General features: G+C 39.2%; 2 protein-coding genes across 3 annotated transcripts; both read right to left on the reverse strand.

Moving 5' to 3' along the window:
* Positions 1–4,108: 4,108 nt before the first annotated feature.
* tdh (L-threonine dehydrogenase) lies at positions 4,109–9,730 on the reverse strand. The gene is made up of 9 exons (XM_067481852.1): positions 9,575–9,730; positions 7,978–8,171; positions 7,560–7,602; positions 7,378–7,448; positions 6,495–6,644; positions 6,219–6,391; positions 5,989–6,079; positions 5,406–5,675; positions 4,109–5,258 (listed from the first exon to the last, which is right to left on the reverse strand). The coding sequence occupies exons 1-9, from the start codon at positions 9,667–9,669 to the stop codon at positions 5,119–5,121; spliced, it is 1,227 nt and encodes a 408-aa protein (XP_067337953.1). The 5' UTR covers positions 9,670–9,730; the 3' UTR covers positions 4,109–5,118.
* A 2,708-nt stretch (positions 9,731–12,438) lies between these two features.
* On the reverse strand, positions 12,439–24,150 carry mtmr9 (myotubularin related protein 9). 2 transcript variants are annotated; one of them, XM_067481850.1, is made up of 11 exons: positions 24,062–24,150; positions 23,486–23,696; positions 22,953–23,061; positions 22,550–22,675; positions 22,255–22,428; positions 21,937–22,154; positions 19,770–19,931; positions 19,413–19,554; positions 19,110–19,330; positions 18,763–18,914; positions 12,439–15,380 (listed from the first exon to the last, which is right to left on the reverse strand). In XM_067481850.1, exons 2-11 carry the CDS (start codon positions 23,665–23,667, stop codon positions 15,217–15,219), a joined length of 1,650 nt encoding a protein of 549 aa, XP_067337951.1. In that variant the 5' UTR covers positions 23,668–23,696; positions 24,062–24,150; the 3' UTR covers positions 12,439–15,216. The 2 variants fall into 2 exon arrangements, with proteins under 2 accessions (XP_067337951.1, XP_067337952.1); XM_067481851.1 differs by having other exon boundaries at positions 23,486–23,692; positions 24,062–24,142.
* Between the last annotated feature and the right edge of the window lie 306 nt (positions 24,151–24,456).

Here is a 24,456-nt window from a genome sequence, read left to right on the forward strand (position 1 = left end):
ATCGCTATTTTCACCCATAGATGGCACCAGAGTCCCACTTCCACAACATGCAAACTTATTAACCCTGTTGTGTGGGGTTACTGGCGTTCAGTGAACCCACAACTACAACGGCTCTGACGCTGTTTCGAGTGTATTAGCAACGGGCAGATATAGATGTTTCGAAATTACAGCAGTGATTTTTTTTTTATACTGAATGGTGTAATATGTCTTGTAATTAAGATGTGCTGAGGAAGGAGTTTCCACAGTTGAACAATAAACTGTCCATAGGCAACCTAACACTCAGTAAGCCTTGGCTATATCATAAATGTAACATTCCCAAATAATACATAAAGACGCAATTACAACATAGTATGCTAGAAAAGAAGTTCCAAATAATACAGATTTAATTATTCACGAATGTTCCAATAGTACACCTCAAAAGCAACATAAGGTCACCAACCAATATCAGCTCATTAAATCATTGATGTGTTTATGTGAGGAGATGTGCATGCAACACTAACGTCATGATAAGGTTTTCACTTAAATGTGTGCTCTCTACACCTAAAAATGATTTATTATAAAAACATTATTTTCAGAAAAGTTGGGAAGTTGTGAAAAAGGTAAATGAAAACAGAATGCAGAACTCATTTGAAAGCAATTTTTAATTGAAAATAGCAGATGAGTAGCACATGACAACAATTTTCATAGTTTAAATATTTGTTGACCACATCTCAAACAAGTAAGACAGGTGCATCTAATGACTAAACAAATTGTGTGCAACATCTCACTAAGGCCAACTGGTTACAGGTTTGCCATGATCTGGTAAACAGGGTGCACCCGAGGAAGCCGATTCTCTTAAAAGTAAAGGTGCATTCAAACTTGTACGAATGGTGAATTTTAAATTCTTTTTGGAAATCATGAACGCTTCTCTGCACTCTATAAAGACAAAAAATGCATTAATGTACACAGCATTTGTAATTTGCACATCTCTGAAGACTGAAAAAAATGTATAATAAATTCTTCGCTTTGTTACAAGCTGTTAAGCTGACGTGTCAAAAACACTCAGAAACAAGAGCTTACCAGCAGAATTCCAAGGCAGCACATTTAACCACAACAAAGCAAACAGCAGCTGAGACATGGATTGGATGAACTCCACATGATGTCCTCCTCTGTAATTTTCAAACAACCTGTGAGGAAATATACAAATCTAAAGCCTTTAGAAGTTAGAAAACTACAGATGAAGTAGGAACTTCAGTTTAGGAATTTATTAAAAATTCAGCCGGGGCTCAATGATTTGCCTTGCTGCTTTGCCTTTATAGGTGACTGTGAGTCCTTGAGGGTTATTAGTTATAAAAGCTTTCAAGGAAAATTTATCAGTAATCTCAGAAGGATAAACCTCAGACCTGTTATAATGGCAAATGTTGACATTTCTTGTGCCCCAAGGGCAAAGATTAAAAATAACATTTATTTATGTTAAATTGTTCTTCTGGCCAGGGTGTACCCCACCTCATTATCAGCTGATCACGTCTAAGTTGAAGCCTAATAAACACATTTAGAAATAAAGTGGTAACTTTAAGCATTGCTTACAGCTTCTCATATGGTAGAATAATTCTTTTTCTTACATTTTTTAAGCCTTTTTGTTTAGCTGTTAAACCTGATCAACCTTTGCTTTGCACATGCAACATTAAGATGTGTGTTATGTAATAGACATGGGATCAGTGACTGTCTGGCTGACACAACAGACAGTCAGTGCACTTGATCTTGCCATTCCAGTTTTTTTTTTTTTTCAACCAACCTTGAAAGAGTTGTTGACATATTACAGTCATTATGACCTGATTTTAAACGCTTAACAAATCCTTAGTATGCACATACACAGGCGGCATGTTACAACTATGCTCTGACAGTTAAGGTCAGAACAGTTCAAAAACTCAATTCAGAATTTATGGCTGATACAGAGCTTGTGACTCAAACTCAACCAGTAGATTTACTGAGTCCTGTTCTAAACAAATGAAATAAGCTTTTCGTAATCAGAAACTTTATCAAGTTTCTTAAGGCAAAAGGGTGATGCTGTTGGGGGGTGGGGTGTCTTGGCCAGTTACCATGGCAGCAGGGCTCTCTGCGGAACAACAGCTGTGCTTCAGATTTTTATGGCACGTTTGGCCCACTGCCCAGCATCTCCCCCCCCTCCTGCTTTCCTTTTTGTCTTGTCCTTCACTTTCTGGTCCAGCCAATGCAAGCCACTCCCCACTGTGTGAATCTTATTGCATAATGATGTGCAGAACTCCGGGAATATGACGACCAAGGAAGCCGTCTGATTGGCTGGTGGAAGGCAGGCCTGTAAGTATGTATGCACGTGTAGTGCATCCTGGATAACAGCCAAGTTCTCTCAAAGAGAACATAATGTATGGAAAAGCAAGTGTCTTCTCAGCTGATTCTTCTGTTGTTTCAAAGACACCTGGCCTCCACAAACTGTCTATATGCATGCAAAGCATTTGCTTGCATGTGTGTATCATAAACCAAAGGACGTGTTGCAGCCAAATCAGAAAAAGGACATGCTGTGCCCAGAGGGAAGGAACTGAGTTATAGGGCTATATATGGAAATTTAAAATCAAGTGCAAATATTGTTTTATATTTACATTTCAACTTTCCTACCAAGCTTCATACTAACAAGACAAACTTGATTGACAGATTGCTTAAAATGTTCTTTTCTATGAGCTGTTGGCATTATTTTGTGCCCTCTCTGCTGTTTATGTTAAGATAACTAAGATAATATTATTTGTACAACATGTGCTGGGTGTGAGAACAGTGTGAAATCTCACAGCATGAAAGTATTTGTACTTTCTGGGGTTATGGGAATGTGTGAAAAACTTGGATATAATTTCAAGAGATTTGTAATGAGAAAATTATAATTTTTCACACCAACTACAGAGCACACCTGCAGATTTCCTGACGCACATTTCACAGAGGAGAGGTACTAATTAGACACAAGACCTCGTGTACTGTCTGTACGCTCTTCAGTCTCAGTGGTTCATGATTGAGAATAAATGGAAATTACCTCAACTTACTTAATACTGAATGTAGCTAAATGAAGTAAATCTTAGTTTGCTCAAGCTGTCTGTCTCCTCTAAATCCTTGAGAACATGGTGATGGAGCAAAACCGCACCAGGTTACATAACTGATTGAGAAATTGAAAAAAAGTTTGAGGATGAAGGAAGGCTGCATCGACTTGCAAGCCATTTCAGCGTAAGGCCATGCAAACTCAAAATTAGTCAAGGAGTGTATTTTTTAAAGTTGTAGTAAAATAATGGAAATTATATCAGTGCAGAAGTTTGCATCCCACTTGATAAAGTAGTTTGATTTAAGAACATTTGTACTAGCTGTGAGTGCCGGTCCAAGCCCGGCATCCATTGTAAAAACTGTAACAAATCAACATGCGGACAATGATTCGCTGTGGCGACCCTGAACTCACTGGATAAGAAAGGTTTAAAGAAAAACGTCAAATCTCCACCCTTGCAGATTGTAACTCTTGGGTTCTTCTTCAAACCATAGAATGTTTTATTCTCTAGTCAGTGTGACCCTTTCATTTTGGTGACAATAGGCTTTTAGGGATTATAGCTCAGCTCTCAGCTCCCAACAGTGCAAGCTCAAACTTTAACACATACTCATGTACACCATTGCCATAAAGTTGGAATAAAATATTTTCGCTTTTCATGAAATTATTAATCTAATGTGATTTATTCTTGATAAAGTGCATATCTTCTCAAAACTTTAATTTTCACCCTGGTTTGAAGAGATTGATCAATAAACCACAATTAAGCTTTGTAAAAAAAAAACAAAAGAAAAAAAAGGGGGGGTGGGGATGTGTCTGAAAACAAAATTATTCCAACTTTATGGGCAAAAGTATAGTTTAAGCAGTGCATGTTTCAACTTGTTAAAAATTAAACAAATCTAATATTTTTTAATAAAAGGAGCACTCCCAAGTTCTCAGGACAAAGCCATGTCATGTTGTCCTCCACATAAAAAGCGAGGTCACACTGCCTGTGGTTTGTATGCATTAGAATCCAGATGGAAATGATAACAACATTGTTGTGAAGGACTGAAATTGAACACAGAAACAGACAGAATGTACTTTATGTTGAAAAAGGTTCTTTATTATCAAAGCTTGCCGTGGGATTGAAACCGAAGACCTACTAAAAACCGTAACGTAGAAAACATTTTTTTTTAGCATTTCTTTTGCAGAATGATGAAAAACAAAAACTGCTAAATATGAAGGTATGTAAATGTGATGTACAATGTCACATGTCCCTTTAGTATTAACTTAAATCCCATGGTTAATGGAAAAAACAAAGTGGGCAGAAACAGAAAGAAAGTGTTAAATGCGTTGTCTTGGTGAAGCTCCTGCACATTTAACACTGACAGAATAAATACTGTGTTGAATAATCAGAAGAACAATTCCCAAAGGAGAATTATCACTTCACACGAGCGAAAATACAGATGCACTTTACCAGAAAATTGCCCCTCCAGGTGATTAGGCTCATTTATGGTCAGGAATTTTAAGATATAAATACATCTAAAGTGCACCAAAGATACTACTTGCGTATCTTAAAGTCTTGTCAAGCCAAAGTACTACAGTTTAGCCCAAAGTGCTTTTATGCCCTGGATCCCTGGTTTTTGACAATTCTTTTGACAAAAGCACAAAACTGAGATATTTAAATTTTCAAAAGGAAAAAAAAAAAAAACCCATGTAGAAATGCGTGCAAATACACAATGCAACGTTCCTCATTTTTAGATCATTTTGCTCAGAAAATATTGCAAAACATAATGCAATTCATCACATGCAAGTTCTCTTGGTTTAAGTTCACAGGCCACATGTATATCCCTGATACAGGCTGCTTTTCACCCAAACTTTCAAGCAAAGAAAAAGGGGCAAAGACTTCAAAGCAGGTGTAGTTAGACAGGAACAGGAAGGACCGGCAATCCTATACTGACCTTTATATTCTAAAGACCTAATAACCTTGTGCCAGGTAAGCAGAGCCCTTCTGATTTTACAGCGAGAAGTCAGAGAATGACTATGTGCATGTTTCTCTATTCTCTTTGGTCAGTCTTTATGTTATGTACAAAGAAAACTTGGAGTGATGTTCAGTTAATATGTGCCACGCGTGTGTCTGCACCAAAGTAGTTTAGCATCGTCTGGACGAGCTCCGGAAGATCATAATCATGTTTCCAACCCCAGTCTCTCCGTGCATTGGAGTCATCAAAGTTCATTGGCCAGCTGTCAGCTAGAAAGAAGCAGGGAAAATTGAGGGAGGTGACACATTCAATAAAACAAAAAAAAAAAGAAAAAAAGAGAGAAAAAAAAGAGATTTGATTTAAGTTTTCAGCATGCATCCGTTTTCTGTTTTAAATTTAGTATTAGTGTAACTTACCTATGGTCTGTCGTACACGGTCAACATCATATGTGACCTGCAGCTCGGGCATCTGCTTCTGAAGCTCCTGGGCCAGTTCCTCAGGGGTGAAGCTCATTGCATTGATGTTGTAAGTCCTCATGCTCAGTGAGTCAGCTGGTGCCTCCATCACCTCTAGTGTGGCACGTAGGCAGTCATCAATGTACATCATGGGCAGCCGTGTGTCAGGTTTCAAATTGCACTCAAACTTGCCGGTTTTGAGTGCATCGTGGAAAATCTGGACAGCATAGTCTGGTCAGAGACAGAAATAAAAGCATTAGACAATTTTTAAATGAACACACATAATCAACTATAGGCTAAAAAGAAAAAAAGTGCAACAGTGCCAAAGTATCTAAATACGTTTCAAAATAATAGTAGACAGAGTTTGGGTGTGGTGGCTGTTCAGGCAAGTAAAAATATGAAGATATGAGTTATCTGGTGATCTAAAAATACAAACAAGTTACAACAGTTCAGTTACATAAACAAGTTATATAAAAGGAGCAGTACAGGAATAGAGGTATATTAAAATTGTAACCTTGTACAGGCTTTGAATTTAGGCTCTCACCTGTTGTGCCCCCTCCAGGCGTGGAATCAGCAGAAATAATTCCTGGGTAGCGAAGACAGCGAAAGTCCAGGCCGTACCGGTGGTGGTAATACTGTTGAAGAACAGAAAGGACTCAGTCTACTATGCACACACAGCCCAGCAATTAAACCATTTTAATGAAACACTGGCAACAGTGCAGTCATTTTCTTGCGGTCTTAAATTTTGAGAGGCGACCAGAAATGGGCTCTCACCTCTCCCATCAGCTCAGCATGTACTTTTGAGACACCATAGATTGTGCGAGGTCTCTGCACACAGAGATCTGGCGTGGGGTTACGTGGGGAAGTGGGGCCGAAGGCACCAATGGTGCTGGGCACAAACAGACGTAAGCCATGTTCGGCTGCGATGTCCAGGATGTTGTGAAGCCCTGACGATAAGACAAAGAAAATTAGAAACTGCACTTCAACATTGAAGGGAAACATAATAAATGTTGGAGGCCAAAACTGTAAAACTATTACATGTTCCCTCACCAGTGATGTTAACAGAGCGTGCCAGGGACACGTTGGCCTCTCCAACAGCACTGAGGAGAGCACTGTAATGAATGAGCCAAGTGATACGGTTGTTCACCACAATTTCCCGCAGATTCTTGTAGTCCAGAATGTCTGAGTAGATAAAGGGGCCTGATGGTAGCAAAAAACAAACAATAGATTGTATAATAATTATTTCAACATTTTCTTTTAATATTGTGCTTGTTAGGGGATGTTCCCTAGTTTCTAATAAATTCACCACCAGCACATTTCTTGGAAAGAACATTTCTTGGAAAAAAAAAAAAAGCTCACTTCAGTTTTGTTTACAAGCCATTACCTTCAACAGACATCATGTCTTTGGACAGCTCACTGGCCGTGTGTCATATATTTGATTTGGACTAAACCATAAAAAATGTGAGGGGAAAAATGTGACGTCCTCTTGAACATAAAAGAAAAATCACTACAAACTGGTGATACCTCAGCTTGGGTATTCTTTAAATGGTCAGTTGAGACTGATGCAAAAAGCTGTGGAACATTTGTGACACATTAACAAGTTGCATCAGCTGGTCATTGCCAAATATGTGAAATTTTAAATGTCTCTGGTATTGGTGACAAATTTATTTTCCAAAGCTACTGAACCTTGTGCTCTGTCGTAATTAAACAGTGATCCAGAGACTAAACACAGATACTTCCTTGTGAATGCTTCCATTTTCACGGAAAGCATAGCCTAGGAAAGGTAATATGATAAGGTACCTGCTGACCGATCTGAGCCTTCTTGAAAGTAAAACTAAACATCCCACAGAAGTGCTCTTCTGTGTGAGTTCAAACCTCAGAGTACAGATATTAATTCTAAACATAGTACATCATATAATACAGTGAAACTTACCACTATGAAAAACATTGCTTGGAGGCTTCCTGATGTCCGACAGAATGACATTGTTTTTACCATACCTCTTCCTGTGAACCAAGGAGGAGAGCATGACGGTGTTATACCATTTGAAAATGTATCTGGCATTCATGTGGTTCTAGCAGCTGGAAGTCACTGCACAGACAAATTGAAGTTTTTACCTCAACAACTTGGCGAGCCCCACCCCAAGCTGACCAAGGCCACCTGATAGTGAGAGACAAACACTTTGTCATCAGCAGCCCACACTGCACAGATTAAAGTAGCAGCAGCCAATAATTATCAGTGTTGGTTTCCATGGACACTGAGGAAACTAAGGAGAATGGGCCATAAGACAAAAAAGGTCACAACTCCTACAGTTTGTTCTTAATGGGCATCCCACTCTGCTTTCATTGCCAAACTTTTTAGGAATCCATCTGGCCTTGACTCCAGTAAAGCACATTCTCCACCACCCTAACTCCCACCTTCAAAACCCTCTTCTTATCTACAATGTATTGAAATGCCACTGACCTCCTTCTAAAAATAACTGCTCTATTTTATAATCTGTTTAATACTGTGTAATATATACTAGATACTTCATACCTGTAATAAGCACCTTGGGGTGGTCTGTTTCTGAAAAGGACACCGAGTGGAAGCTGGCATCAGAGGTCACCTGTCGAGGGGAGAAGCTGATGTTGCGGAAGGCCACGGTTAGTGGCTGGCAGCCACACCCTGGGGTGCTGAGCAGGGCCTGCTTGGCCACCTTACTGAGGGTTTTGAGGATAGGCATGCTGGTACTTGCGGAAAAGAAAGAAAAGAGTGGGGTCAGCTTTTGGGTGACATGACGGACAAATTCTACAGGCATCAGCGAAATCTGGCATGATAAAGGTTAGAAGTTCAACCAGCAGCTGCAGAGCGATTCTCCCGTGATAACATGAAGGGAGTACAGAGGAGCTTATTTCACTTCAGATATTGTAAAATATTTGACTGCCATCATCTGGTGGCCTCTTTCAGTACATTTTTTGGCAAAGGCATAAAGGTCTGTGTCAAGGGATTTCAGCAGCTCTTCAGGCTCCGGCAAAGAGACACACGGAAGAAAAGTGGCACTAAGGGAAACTAATTTACAACCTTTTTAGATTCATCTGGGGAAAAAAGTGAAACTCTCTCTCAAAAAACGCATGAAGGCCAAACATTTTACAGACTTTATTTCACTAAGCATGTTGAATAAAAAAAAAAAAAAAAAAAAAAGATACTTGATTTACATTTTATCAATCTCCCTTTTTGTCGTTTTATTTTTTGAAACCAAAAAATGACTTTTTGCCAACACAGCCGTACAAGACTTTGCCTGAGGTTCTAAAACAGACGTTTAACAGCGAACATGATTTAATTGTAATAAAAGACGGATCTTCATCGGTGAGCTGCCTCGACGATGAGTAAAGCATCACTTCATTAGTTACTTACCGAGAGCGCTGGGAGCTTCCAAAAAAAAAAAAAGGAAGGAACAGAGTAAGTGGCGTAGATTTATACTGCCCTACCTTCGACATGAGCCAATCAGAATGAGGGGGCGTACGGTGTCATACAATAACGGACAACTGTGCCAAGAAGCTGACAATCAGCGACAGGATTTGGAAACTTTTTTTCCCCCTTTTTTTTTTTATTACTTGTGTCATGTTATGTCTCAAACTCGAGGAGTAGTATAACAGGAATAGTATAATATGTTATACTTAATACAGTACGTGTAACCAGAAGGTCATAATTTAGTGAAGATCCCGTACATCACGGTTAATTATAAGACGGGAATTTGTGGAAGCAGTCTGCCACCCAGACAAATCGAACCAGGCCAACGCGGCGAAGCAAAGCGGTGTTGGCACGTGGCCTGAGACTAATCGGCTGCTACACTATGAGTCTCAGTTTTTAATTTGGCCCCCAGAAAAAGAAAAAATATTTAAAATGCCAAACTTAAACAAAAGTCCACATGTGCATGTAATGAATGCCTTAATCAACCCTATATTATGAAAAAATAAAAAGATAATAATTCCAAACCCAACAAAGAGAGAGTATATTGTTTGCTATAGACACCATAAATGCAAGACTACAAATAATTACAACTGAAAACACTGATTTATTTTTCTAACTCGTATTTAACATCTATTTACTTTTCTAAATCTCAGCGGAGGAATAACGGAAACAGTTCACCTACCCGTATATGCAGCCCGGTCTGACTTGCGTTATGGGAAAGAGACGCAGCTTCCTCCTCTGAGCTGATGCCTGTGTTATCAACCTGCACTGTTGCATCAGCTACGTCTTCTAGCTATATATCAGCGGTCATCTGGTTTCGGTGGAAGCCGGCTTTCTCTCGGATTGGTGGAGCCTCGGAGGTGCGGTCCTCCTTCACTGACCACTCCCACACAGCTGCTCAGTTCAGCGTGGCTGCTGATCGTGTGTGTGTGTGTGTGTCCGTCTGTCTATTCAAATCAGAACAGTAGTTAGCGGTGACCGTGCACACGTCCGCAGTGATTCACAGAACAAGCTTGCAGCCTACGTTATATACAAGGATCAGCAACAACGTTAATACTGGTGGTTAGTGTCATGGAGGAAAAGTGTGAGCATGGCCACTCTGAGCCACGTGTAATACAGTGTCCAAAGGTGGCAAGAGGACACAAACTCGATTTTGGAAGTAAAAGTGCAAGTGTTAGCCTACAATTGCCGCTTCAAATCTTTTACTCAAAGAGAAGTTCTAAGCAGATTATCTACATTTTACTTAAAGTACAAAAGAGAAAGAACTCCGCTAAGAAAACAATATATAAAAAAAAAAAACCGGTTTATTTATGGCAAAACTCATAAAAAATAACTGTCAAAGATCACAGCTGGTAAAGGTGGATCTGATGTAATAATAATATTTTATACTAAAACCATCAGAATGTCTCAATGCTGTGGCTGATTGGCGTATAGCTATGTGACTAAATGTGTTTATTAAAGTTTTATCAATTACTTTTATAGTACTATGGTGTCCTTTCTTTTTTTATTTTAAGCAATATTTAACATGACAAATAATAAACTAGCCACAACTAAAACCAGCCACTGCTGCTCACCTCAGCCTGCAGATAAATGGTAGCTTATATAGCACTTTTATCCAAAGTGCTCTACATTGTTGATTCCCATTCACCCATTCACACATTGATGGCGGTGGCTGCCATGCAAGGTGCTCACCTGACCCACTGGGAGCAACTTGGAGTTCAGTGTCTTGCCCAAGAACACTTCAATATGTAGCTGGGAGCGGGGATGGAACCACTGACCCTGTGGTCCATGGACAACTGCCTTAACAACTGAGCTTCAGCTGCCGCCAGATCTTGTGTCTATGTGTATCTATTCAAATCTGAAACCAATAGTAATAAGTGGTGACCCTGCAATATATGACTAGGTTAAATACAGTTTAGTCTACCCATGTGTTTGAGTACTGTGGTATACAGCTCTTTGTTACCACTGAACATCTAGCAACAACTAAAAGAAAACTACAAACAAGTTCCAAAAATCTGGGAGAAGGATAGAAAAGAGCATTAAGAAAGTGTATTTGTTAGATTTCACAATAATAATGTGTAGAAAAACACTATAGTGCAACACAAGGATGTCACAATAACAGGTAGGATGACCTGAACCTGAACGTGTCTATAGATATACAGTAGAAGAAAAGTCAATAAGTAAGAGGAAGCCAAACACATTATAGCCTAAATCTATACCTCATACCACAAACACATAATTCATTGTTAATGGGACTTCACCTGAAATCCTTAACCTGAGACTTGGTAAAGGCAATCGGTGACACTATGGCCTTTTCCAAGACTCTTGTGTTATTATTATGAACAGCCAAGGGAAAGGGCTGCTGACAGCACACTCACACCCTGTTTGACTTTGCAGTGGTTTGTTTGCAGTAGATAGAAGCGTGCCAAAGAGGCAGATGATGTCTCTGAGTGGTGTGAGCAAAGGGTGGGCTTAAGACCTGTGCAAGCATGTGATAGGTTGATTGGAGCACACCCCCCCATGTCCGTCATCGCTGGGAAGGAATTGGAACTGAACTGTTGGAATAGGAAGGAACATATATTAATATAAATTTCAGATGTTTGCATGATCACATGAAATCACAGACATTTTACCTTATATGGATACGCGTAGACAGGGGGCCGGGTGGCTCAGTGGTAGAGCATTACGTTGGGATGCAAAAGGCTGCGGGTTCAAATCCCACCCCTGGTGCCTCTCTCAAGCCCGGATACAAATGGGAAGTTTGTGACAGGAAGGTGACACGGTGTAAAAACGCATGCCAAATGCATGTTCCGCTGTGGTGATCCCTGAAAGGACGAGCCAAAAGCCACCTATATGGATACATGTAGACAACTCAGCTGCCCAGTAAACATCAACTTCATGCCCAGGCAACATGACACCACATGACAACTGATTACTGAGAAATGACACTAAATTGTCTATGTGGCAACTAAATAGGAAATAGTAAACATACCTTCTAGGTTTTCAGACCATCTGTGTTTTAGGTGAAGCAAACCTATAAGCTGTGAAATCAGAGCAGAGTGACAGATGCAAGGCCACATTAATGGAGAGAAGAAATATGGCCACGTTAACTAGTGGCTGCCATTACATGCCTCTACGAAGCAGCTGATCCTTAGCTATTTATTCCTCTGTTATCTCATCAGATGATCCTTTTATCACAGTGACAAAAAGGTTTTTGAGGTGGTTGGGGTGCTGTTCACTGGAAAGTAGACATGCTAAGGGAAAAGTAAATTCTATGCTACTTGTCATTAAAACTGCTGCTTTGTTACTGGGCAGTGACAGATATGATTTAAAGCCACTGGCTCTAAATAATAGTCAATCTGGATATTTTAAAGAAGGAAAAAATGATTTATTTGGTCAATATGTGTGACGAAAAGGTTTCATATGATTAGCATGTTAGCAAACCGTTGTCAGTCTGCAGTTTGTTGTTAGTAAGGTAATTTATAATTGTTCTATCAAGGCATTTGTGCTGAAAACAGTCTTAATGAGAAAAAAACAAAACAGCTGGGTGATAAATCGCCACTTATATGATAATCAACATGAGTGGTTATTTATTTTTTCTTATAAAATTCTCAGTTTTAATCTGGCAGTGGGAACAAAAAAACCCATTAAATAATTACAAAACATTATATCAATCATTTCTGCTGTATGTTTAATGACTTGAAATTAAAACTTAAAAATTATTAACAATGATATAATCTTACACACATTAGCATTGATAAAAAGTCATGTTTCAGTAAGCAATTGCACAAAGTTGACAAGTACAACAAGTTGTTAACAGCGCTGATAAATTCTCATAAGTTTTTTTTTGACAAAGCAACAATCATTTGAGGTTAACATTACTCATAAAGCAAGTAGAGAAAATATGTATATTAGTGTAATTTGTGAAACTCATGCACACGCAAAGCATCATTGTTGGGAGGCTTTTTGGCAAAAAGGAAACGGTGTATATAGTGGAAACATACAAAGCAGCTGAATCGGTTCAATTTGGTGTCCCTATATCATTCTTGAAGCAATATAGATGAAATGCAATAAGATGACATGGAGACAAGCAGAGAAAATGAAAATTCTTACTTAAAAAAAACAAAAACACAAGTTTCAATTTGAGATGGCCACTTTTTTTGCACTTGCAGCTCAGTATACATTTTAAAATATATTAATATGCGGTTGAAAGCCATTGAAAGAATTCCAAGAAAAGGTAGGTTAAAGAGTTTGTTGTTTGCTGCTTTGTTTTTAAAATGCAAATTCAAATAATGGTACAGATAAAGTTTTGGAAACATCAACAGTGCTTTTAGGTGGCTATCCAGACGACACTCTTCTCTATGAGGAGTCGGTGGTTGTTGAGAGAATTTTAACGTAGGGTGCAGAAGTTGACACTGAAGTGAACTTTCCCATGACATGCTCTCTTTTTCCTCTGCACACAACAGCAGAATAGTTCTCACTCACCTTAGGAAAAGATAGTGGTGATGTTTCACATTTAACACATTTGTTGTATTATTATGGCAGCTGTTGCTGTGAACAAAAAAAAATACTGCCAATAATAAGAAGTATCTCTGATATTGTATTTTACAGTACAATTTTAAAATGGCTTTGTACATATATTAAGAGAGTAACTGAAATGGCATTTAAAGAAAGTGCATTAGTTTTGAATGGTGAAATTATTTAAAAAAAACCTGATAAATTCTTATTAATCATTTACTTGATACTAACATTACATTCCTTCTGTTAACAAAATATAAATTGGTCTTTAAAGTAGTATGTTATATTAAACACACAAACCTCCATATGATCTACTCTGTCACGTTTTGCTTATAATCAGTAAAAACTGCCCTTAGGCTGTTATAATTTTTGCAACAAGACTCTAAGCACAGTTATGATGCATTTTATTGGTCAAACGCTCAAACATATTTTAATAGTTCAATATTATTCATAGTAAGATCCGACACAAAAGGTAACAAACATTTTCATGCGAGCGGATGAGATTACTCATTTATGAGGCGGTGATAAGTAATTCTTGTAAACTCTTTTCAGGATATTTGGGTCAGAATCATGTAAAACAAGCCTGTCATTATACAGTACAATAGGTGCTGACCCTACCTACGCTTATTATATCATCTCAACATGCAGCAAATCCCGTGTTGACTATATGTTGCTATAGTTACTCTGCAGCGCTTAAGTGCCACATACATTCAGCAGGATGTTTGGTGAAAAAAAGTGTACCTGTAGTTAGTCAACTTTTGCACATGGTTTCTCTCCAACTGGCCTTTAAATGCCCCTATATTCCTTTCCTTAACAAGATGAATGCCCAAAAATATACAGGGGTCTTTAATGTAGTTTTAGAGAGAAAATAGTCACCCTACTTCTGTTATTATGTCAGTCAGTTTGAGACAAATGGGCTTAGCAACATTTAGCAACTACAGAATCAGCTCAACAGCAACAGTTTTTTCCCCCTCTTGTATATCACTCTCTCTCCTGCTTAGTTTCTGGGACACCCCATTGTCATTTCAATGCCTTTTATTCTTTTGTCAAAGTGACCTTTCAGTCCATTCAGTCATGTACGCTGTGTGAATACTGCATGAAAAGAGTATTACACAAGTGGACCCAGTTTGATACTATTGATTCTGCAATGACGTCACAATCCCAAAACAACAATGTAACATTAATGTAAGAAATTCCAAAAACGATTACGTGTTTAGATTATATATTCTCAGAATGCCTGGGTTTACACGCACATCGATAACCTAGCTTTCTTGAAATGATACCTGCTATTTGATCCAGAAACTTGGTTACTGTTACTGGGGTAGCGGAAATAGAAAAACCTTCTAGTGAAAAAAGATGGGAAGTAGCAGGTTGGATTGGATAAAAGATTATTGAGCAATATCTTGTCATCTTTAGAATAATCTTGCTCAGGAAATTAATAAACGGTGGCCGATAGAAGTATAAAAAAAGTCATTCACACAGTCCTTTCTATGCAAAGGAGTTCATCCTGCCATCCTGTCTTTCCCTTATTGTGTCTTCTAGCATTATGCAGTTAAAATCTGTGAGCCGTGCTTCCAAAATAAGTCCAGGGGAGGGGAGAAATCTGATAACTGACCTGCTGCTTGATGCATGAATAAACAGGAACTAGGTTACTACAGTGCATGTAAACACATTCCCCAATTACCAGCACCTTATTTCTCAGAGTAACCAGGTAACTTAACATAAACACAATGAAAGATGCGTGTAGCTACATTTTCACATTTTCTACCCACTTCTCTTCTCTCAATTTCTGTTGCAGCTCTGGTTCTATGGTGTTTGCAGCAGAGGATCTTCAGTTTCCAGTTGAGCCAGCTGCCTGCGCAGGCTGTTTACTTTGTTCTGAAGCTCCTTGTTGTACTCAATTATATGAACCATTTCCTCATATGCCTCATCCAAACACTTAGAGGAGCGGTTCCAGCGAAGAAACACTCCTGGAATAGAAGAGGAGGAGCACACTGTAAGTAATCAATAAGAACAACGCGTACTACAAGGAAATTGGTTCTCTTTTTCCTGCACAATAAGGTGGTGTGTGCAATTACTGTACATGCAATTGAAAAAAAAAAAACCCTAGATTCATATACAGACAGTTGTGGCTAAGGAGGTAGAGCAATCATCCACCAATCCCAATGTTATTGGTTTTATTCCCAGCTACTCCTGTCAAAGTGTCCTTGAGCAAGATGCTGATCCCCACATTAGTTGGTTCCGGTGGGAGCACTAATCAACATGATGGCAGTGGTTCCATGGGTGATAAACTAATGTGAGCAAACATCAAATAACTATTTCAAAACAGGGGACCGACTGAGTGAACTGACTTACTGTACATACACTAGATGGTGGGAGGGAGACTTTGGCAGAGGAACTGAGGAACAGAAGGACTGGCATACTGAAACATAAGTGTGACCACAGAGATAGAGGTGACCTGTTGGCCACAATGACAACATGTGTGGCAAAGACTACAAAGCTCTGACAGCCAAACAACTTACAATAACAAGGGTTTACTGTGCATCTAAAATGGCTAAAATTTCAGCTATCTTAAATTCGATCTTAAAATTTACAGTCACAATATATTTTTATTTACATTTATTTATTTATGTTTGGCTACAAATAGTTGTACTTCATTTAGGTTGACTAGGAAAGTAAATTCCAAATTCCATAGATCATAGTCGAAGAAAAGCTAGTGTGCACTCAGATATTTTAGAAGTGAGTGGTTGGAATTCTATACATTTTCTACCTTCCTTCACGTGTTAGTGTTAACACAAAAAGCCACAGATTTGGACTTCCATGGGGTCTTTATGTTGGTCTCAGCATGACCATCACTCGCTATGAAAGAACAGCTTAAGCATGACGTCTGCTGAATTTCATGTGCTTCAGTCAACTCCCAAACGTTCCACTACAGAATGAGGGTGTGGCTCTGTGGCTTTAGGCAGGAGGCCCACGCCTCCACACACATTTGAACTGAATGACCTATGGTCTGTCTAGACACCCCTCCCCTTTAACTATTCATGAAATGCCTCTGCCTCAGTTTTCATGTTTAGGCAAAGATGCACATTTCTCTCGCTCTTACATTTACATTTAGTGAGCACTTTCATCCAAAATCACTTACAAGTGAGATACAAAGCAAGCAAATAGTTATGGTGAGGAGAAGACATTGGACAGTCAAATGACATGACAGGATGTGTTTCAGTTTCATAGGACGAAAGTACCACATAGGGAACAATAATGCGTAGGTAGTTGCAGATGAGTTCCATATTTAACTTTATTTTGAAATATTAATAATATAAGTAATACTGCTGATAGTGCAGATCTAGGTAGCTCATTCTACCAACATGAGAGCACTGAGCTGAAGAGCTTTACTTGGGATCATTGATGTGTCACAGTTTGTTAGTAGTTTGTTTGCAGAGAGTTATGAGAAAGAGTGATTGTAGACCAGGTGTTCAGCTAGGAAGGTGCAGTTAAGATAACCCCTCTGCTGAAGAGTTCGCATTTTGGATCATCTGGAGCGCTCTGATTGCACATGGTGCTAGCCCTGTTAATAGAGCGCTGTTGTAGTCAAGATGAGAGATGACCAGTACCCGCATATTGTGTAGGGTAGCATATTCAGAAAGACAGGATTTGCTCTTTCTGATGTTGTAGAGTGCAAATATACATGGCTGGTAGAAGTGATGTGACCCAAACATTATTGGATGTTTACTGCATTTAATAAAGTTCATATCCAAGAATTTATAACATTTTGGAAAATGTATTCTTTAAGTAAACTGCCTCTAATTAATGGTATCTTGATATACAATTGATGCAAATTACAAGCAAATAATCTGAAACCTCTGTGATCAGAGAAAGCAGCCTGTCAAAATCTCAGCCTCATACTGTTACAGATCATGGGACATTTTAAGGGGGGACTCAGATGTAAGTGAGGAAACCTTCTGTGCAATCTATAATAAGACAAACATGAAAACCAAACACACCACTGATGTGTGTGGTCTGTTACCACATGCAGTTATGCTAAGGTTGTGAGGGGAGAAAAGCCACTACTGTATTTACTGTATTTTCAGACTAACAATTATTTTAATACCTGTTAATTTGACGATTATCTCCTCAATTAATAGGTCTGCTATACGCTATCACACATCAACACTCAAAAACTCTCTCTCTCTCTCTCTCTCTCTCTCTCTCTCTCTCTCTCTCTATATATATATATATATATATATATATATATATATATATATACACACACACACACACACACACACACACACACACAAACAGGATTTCTGTTTTCACAGCATACACACAATGTGGTTGCTGTGAAAATATCGCTTTGGAAATAAATTGTATGCATGATGTCCTTATGTCCTTATGTAACTTGGAACATATAGGGACAAATATGCATTCAACAGTACTAGTGGCTCAAAGGGTCAATCAGTTCATCCTCGGTCCATAGTAAAATAACTGGTGCCCCCTTCCTGTCACATTTAGGAATGACTTAAATAATCTAACCACAAATGAGACCCTGAACAATTTATTATAGGCTTTAACCACTTTTTCCCCCGTAGAGCTTTAGACATTATTTTAGACAAGTTTTCAGGTTTGATCATGTATTCAGTGCAAGCACAAAACCAAAGTATGACTCAAACCCTCAGAGTCACAGAAACCAGTGTCTCATGGTGAAAATGCACGTAGCAGGCAGTTTCAGTGGTTGATGCAGGGTTTCAATGTCAAACAGGAATATCAGGATTGCTCAAGATCATATGTGTAGCTAATACTTCGTATGCTAAAGCTTTACAAGCTTCACTAATTAATTTGACAAGCCCACAAATGCTTTTAAAGGTGATGATTTATTCTAAGTGCAAATATTTTCAGTGCAAAGGAGGGGTCAAGTCTGTGTGCACTCTGAATTTCATTTACACAATATGCAACAGCCGTGGTGTGAATTTAAGTAAAACCTTGATGGTGAACGTGGTAACTCTTAGTCTCTTTTGTTACCTGTTCCAGCTGTTCAAACAAAAGTTCAACTTAAACTGGTTATTTAATCCATCTTAACCACTTGTTGCTGTTACTTTTTGCCTTCATCTGAGGGCCTAATTACGTAACTATTATATATGTGAAATCAAAGAATAATTGTTAAGTATTTAGCATTTTTAGTCCAAAAACCAGCAAAATTGCTTTTGTTTCCATGTTCTTATACACTATGTCTATAAAAATTAGAGTGTGCGAGACACATGGTTGCAGGCTATTTTTTCTCGAAAGAAAAATCCTGTCAGGCCTCCTACTGTAAATAATCTCAGTCACTGTGTATCTTTTGAGTTTTCTTCTTACCTTCCCATAGCAGCAGGCTCTGAGGGGCCACGGAAGGCCAGATCACGAGACTGTTGGATTCGTAGAGTGGGTTGGTGAGTCGCTCCAGCTCCTGGGGTCGATTCACCCATGACCAAAGGGACACAGTTTTCTCAGGCAGCAACAGTTTGGCTCTAGGAAATGGTTAATTGAATGTTAGGTTAATCTGTAATAGCAGTGGATGCCAGGGTGCCTGTTATGTGTGATATCCGTGATTTGTGGATAAATAAGTAAAATCAATTTGGAGAAAATGTTCTCCTTTCTCTCAAAATTAATGTGAAACAAAATCACTAGCATATCGCTGAGTTACTTTAAGCAGGTAGACTGACCTCTCAGCTGCACTGTTGCCCAGGAAAGTACCAAACTGAGAAGCATAGGCATGTTCAAAGAGCATCACCAGGAAGCTCTCACTAAATTCAAAGGAGCAGGGAAACTGGCGAAGGATCTGCCACACACAGTCCAAAAAAAGGAGGAAGACGGGAGCCTCTTGGCGAGGCTTGCTGTTGGAGTAAGCTGATTGGGCACAGCGTTGCTGGAATGGGTGACCTGCCTGGATGGGTTGTCAAAGAGGGAGCAGAGGTTACGAGAGAAAGAAATTGTTGGAGAGTGTATCAAAGCACAGAGAAGCTCACCTGGAGCCACTCTCGCTCAACTAGGCCCTGGAAGCCTCTGATGGTCCTGCAGGCCGGATCAAGAATAATCTGAGCCAAGGAGGTGACCTGCAGGGTGGAGTCTGTCCCTTCTGTACCATGAACAAGCACAGACGCTCCCTCCCTATAACGAACATATGTCTTCAAAGTTTGTGCAGAGCGTCATGTGCTATTCTAATGCCTTAAAGAAAGCAACATGTAACACATGTTCATGACTGCTAAACTCAGTTAATTCAATTTGTAAAGAGCACACGAACTGTTTAAGTACTGTCTTTATTGTATGGTATTTACTGGTTCAGGAGTAGTATCAAAAGAAATTCTAAATAACATTTCCCTGACCTGTCAATACACTGGGCAGCCAGACAAGCAGTGGTGAGGATCTCCTTGATATGAGTCTGCCAGCTGGAAGCTTCAAGCTTGCTTAACCAGCGGTCCATACTGTGGGACTGGTCATTACATGCTTCCACTAGCTTGATCAGGCTCTCCTGGAGGACATTAGATCTGGAAATGACAGATGTCATTAATGTCTGAACAGTTTCTGGAATACTGAATAGATACTTAAATAATTTTCACACACAAGAATATACAGTGTTATGTTGCAGCCTGATACTACAATCATTCAAATACAGTGTTTTCTTTCTCATTAATCAACACTCAGCACCCCATAACGACAAAGTGAAAACTGAATTTTAAAAATTGATGTAAATTTATTAAAAAGGAAAAAACTGAAATATCACATGTATTTAAATTATAAGACCCTTTACTCAGCACTTTGTTGAAGCATCTTTGACAGCAATTACAGCTTCGTGTCTTTTTGGGTATATCGCGATAAGCTTTGCACACCTGGATTGGGGAATTTACTGCAATTCTTCTTTCCAAATCCTCTCAAATTCAGTCAGGTTGGATGGGGGATGTCTGTGGGCAGTTCAATAGGGTTCAAATCAAGCATTGTCCGAGTCACTCTAGGACATTCACAGAGGTGTCCGTAATCCAGTCCAGTGTTGTCTGGCTGTGTGCTTAGGATTGGTGTGATGGAAAGTGAACCTTAGGCCCACTCTGTGGTCCTGAGCACTGGGGAACAGGTTTTCAATGAGGATCTCTCTGTAATTTACTCCATTCAACTTTTCCTCAACCCCAAATAGTCTCTCAGTCCCTGCCACTGATAGACACCCCCACAGCATGATGCTACTAGCTACTGTAGGGACGGCATAGGGCGGGTGATGAACGGTGCCTGGTTTACTCCAGACATAATGTTTGAGGCCAAATAGATTAATCTTGGTTTCATCAGACCAAAGACTCTTGTTGCGTACAATCTAAGCGTCCTTCAGTTCAGATTTGTTGCAAGTTCCAAGTGGGCATTCATGTGGTTCGCACTGAAGAGAAGCTTCCGTCTTGCCTCTGTGCCATCAAGCCCAGATCGGTGGAGGGCCGTAGTGTTGTCAGGATCTCTGGAGCTCAGTCAGAGTGACAATCCGTTCTTGGTCAGCTTTCTTACAAAGGCCCTCTTCCCCAGATTGCTCAGTTTGGCACGGTGACCAGCTCTTGGAAGAGGCCTGGTTTTGCCTAACTTCCTCCATTTGAGGATTACACTGTGCTCTTGAGAGCCTGCAGTGTGGCAGTGAGTATTTTTGTAGCCTTCCCCAGATCTATGCTTTGCAATAATCCTGACTGCAGGCAGTTCTTTTGACCTTATGGCTTTTACTCTAATACAGTTTGCATTGTCAGCTTTGAGGTATTCTATAAAGAGGTTTGTGCCTTTCTGAATCATGTCCAATCAATTTATTTTACCACAGGTGGAAAAGTGTAGAAAATTCTCAGCAACAATTAAGAGAAATGAGAGGCACCTGAGCTAAATTTCAAGTGCTCTTGCAAAGGGTCTGAATATTTGTGCCAATGTGCTAATTAAAGTTTTTCCTTTTCCATAAATGTGCAAACATTTCTAATATTCTGCTTTCACTTCGTCTTTATGGGGTACTGAGTGTAGATTCTTTAGTTCCTTTTGGCTGTTCCCTTTTAGGGGCATGCACAGCAAATCATCTGCCCCAGTCTAACCCTGTCCTCTGCATCCTCTTCTCTCACACCTACTAACTTCATGTCCTCTCTCACTACATCCATAAATCTCCTCTTTGGTCTTTCTCTAGACCTCCTGCTAGGCAGCTCAAACCTCCGCATCCTTCTTTCAATATATTCACAATCTCTCTTCTGAACATGCCCAAACCAACACAATCTGGCCTCTCTGACTTTATCCTTGGTACTAAGCGTAGATTAATGATTTTAAAAATGAATATAAACAACTGTAGTATTAGGCAGCAACATAACAAAATTAAATAAAGTGAAGGGGGTGTCAATACTTTCTGAATGCGCTGTATGTTAAACCACCTTTGACACAGATATAACTATCTAATTTTATCCAGAGTCAAAATTAAGAACATAAATTTAATACTGGAAAGAAAATGAGAAAAAAATATTAATTTAGTTACCATTTCATGCCCCAATGTTGACCCACCTTTCAATGTTTTTGTGAATCCTCCTCCACTGGGGATAGTTAGCCTCAGACTCAAACCCTCCACCTCGAGCTTTGGCCTGCTGGGCAACATTGAGAGTGCGAGTGTCAATGATGTAGCCACGTTTACCTAGCCGCAGGGTGGCATTGATCAGTTTCTCGTCTTCCTTGCATCGCCGCCCATTGGTCCCAGTGAGGGGCTGCCCTGCTCGCATCATCACCTGGAATTGGAAATGATTTAATGATTTTATGGTATAAGCAGAGACTATTTTTCAACCAAAACATTTAGAGTGAAGTGGAGTATATTTTATGAATTCTCACCATGCCATTTTTCCTATGGTAGTAGCTAATTACCGGAAACCGGCCACCATGACGGAAGGTTGCAACTTTCCTCAGGGCGTCATCATCAACATCTTTGGGGACGGCCACTAGAGGAGGATACGATGAACACACACTGAAGTCCTTATTGACTTCACTCAGCCTCCACTCATCAGTCTGATAAAAAAACAGATAGTAACAAGTTAAAAACCTGGAATGACCCACGAGAATTCAAGCAGGACAACAAAGGACTGAGAGAACATTAGTATGAAGGTATTGCCACTACTCATGTCCATACTATGGACTCCAGATCTTTAAATGCATCCTCTGGAAGGAAAGAATTCCAGCCATCTTCTATGACTTTAAACATGGGCCGGTAGAAGAAAGGATACATCAGAGAGATTGAATCAAGAGTGGACAAAGCCTAAAAGACAAAAAAAAGGACAAATATTGTTTAAAGTTCAAAGCACATTTTATCTGATATATTAAAAATACACCAGACACAACACTAAGGACTTAACAACAGTTATAGTCAAAGTAAGTCATATTTTGTATATGAACTATAATTACAAAATTGCTTGTGTAATATGTTAAAATCTAACATATGACAAATTCTGTATTTAGATCCTTAAGTCATATCGGAAAATTCTCTCTTCCAAGACAGTAAAGACATGTAATAAACAGACATAAGCTATTTTCACCTCAACGGAGCTCGCAATGTTGAGACACTCCTCCATACCAGGAATGTCCAGCTGGATCACCCTGAGGTCTTTACATTTGACAATGATGCTTCCTAAAGATCCTACAAATCTGAAAAAAAAGTTTAAGACTTGGTTTTAAATGTACAAACAGTTAGAAGATGATGACTGTTAGACCCAGAGGTTAAGTGTGCACTGACCATGGCTAGTTTACGTGGCCCTAGCTTTCCTCCCAGGCCTTTACTTAATTACTGGTTTAAAATTGGTAAAATGTAAATCATCTAACCATCAGTCTGCTCAGTTTGTACAACCCCCATTCAGGCACAGTCACAAGAAATATGTATCCTTAAACTGTTAGAAACATTTGGTCACACCCGTTTCAGATCCTCTTTTTTTAAAGGGAAATGAAGGAATAAATGCAATATAATGCTTGGGTTAGGTACATGCAAGTGTAACCCTGACCAAAAAAAAATCCACTTTTCCTCCCCTGTCAAAAGAGGTGTATAATCCTCACAACAATTATAAGAAGATCTCACCTTTTCTCAATAGAGTCGATGTTTGAATGGAGCAGCCAAAGTTCCTCTGTGTTGTCCTGTCTGGAGGAGAGAATCAAGTGGTGACCAGTCAAACATAGGGTTCCCTCAACGATGGGCATAAAAGGCCGGTGTAGTACAACCCCATCGACCCTGGGTGTCTTTATCAGTTCTGCAAACTCCATGATTTGGCCTGAATAATGTAGCAGCCTGTCTAGATACAAGGGCAAAAGACAGGGAGTTCATTAACAAACACTGACGACGCTCCTGAATAGCATTGCTACTGCTAAAACATACTAACTCGAGCCATGCTGTACTACATGTAGCGTTAAAAGAAGTTAACTTTAATCTGATAAAAGACGCTACAACTTATACAACTAACGTTACCTCGACTCGGGAAATGAAATCGCTAACCTTAGCTAACAAGCTAATCGTGACAGGAGAAACGTTAAGCTTAGAAAAATTTTTTAATAATTGTTAAATCTGCGTCAAAATGTTAACACTATACATGCTGTAAATGTGGTATACAAAAAATGATTGTTTTCCACTGACGTTACAATGACTTATTATTACAGTTACCTGATTACTTTTTCGTTTATTTTGTTGATGGGCGAGACTAGTACGTTCACAAAAACACGCCGACTGGAAACAAGTAACTTGAGAGTTATGGCTGGGGAAACATTTTTTTAAACAAATAACATTACAGAAATTCACATCTTAACGTGGCAAAAATAATTTACACTATGGTTCAGTAATTTTGAACACTGACTTAATGGGACAAAACATATCGTGAAAATTAGATAAAATAGGAATGCAACCGCTACATGTACATCTCATATATAATTCCACCCGGCAGTAAAGGCTCTAGTCTAAATAATACTATTTTAAACTTAAACGGTTGAAGCCTTAAAGGAGTTACACAAATAGTCTGACGTTGTAGTAAATTCAGATCTGGACGGCAGGGATTATTTTAA

This window comes from Channa argus, chromosome 17, assembly GCF_033026475.1.
Source record: "Channa argus isolate prfri chromosome 17, Channa argus male v1.0, whole genome shotgun sequence".
Taxonomy (NCBI): domain Eukaryota; kingdom Metazoa; phylum Chordata; class Actinopteri; order Anabantiformes; family Channidae; genus Channa; species Channa argus.

Coding starts and splice junctions, on each gene's coding strand:
- tdh (XM_067481852.1), bottom strand. CDS start 9,669: ATGCAACAGTGCAGGTTGATAACACAGGCATCAGCTCAGAGGAGGAAG. Junction 7,603..7,977: donor CCCCAAGGTGCTTATTACAG/GTATGAAGTATC, acceptor TCTCACTATCAG/GTGGCCTTGGTCAGCTTGGG. Junction 6,080..6,218: donor ATGCTGAGCTGATGGGAGAG/GTGAGAGCCCAT, acceptor GTTCTTCAACAG/TATTACCACCACCGGTACGG.
- mtmr9 (XM_067481850.1), bottom strand. CDS start 23,667: ATGGAGTTTGCAGAACTGATAAAGACACCCAGGGTCGATGGGGTTGTA. Junction 22,429..22,549: donor TTAAAGATCTGGAGTCCATA/GTATGGACATGA, acceptor TTTTTTTATCAG/ACTGATGAGTGGAGGCTGAG. Junction 19,331..19,412: donor TTGAGCGAGAGTGGCTCCAG/GTGAGCTTCTCT, acceptor CAACCCATCCAG/GCAGGTCACCCATTCCAGCA.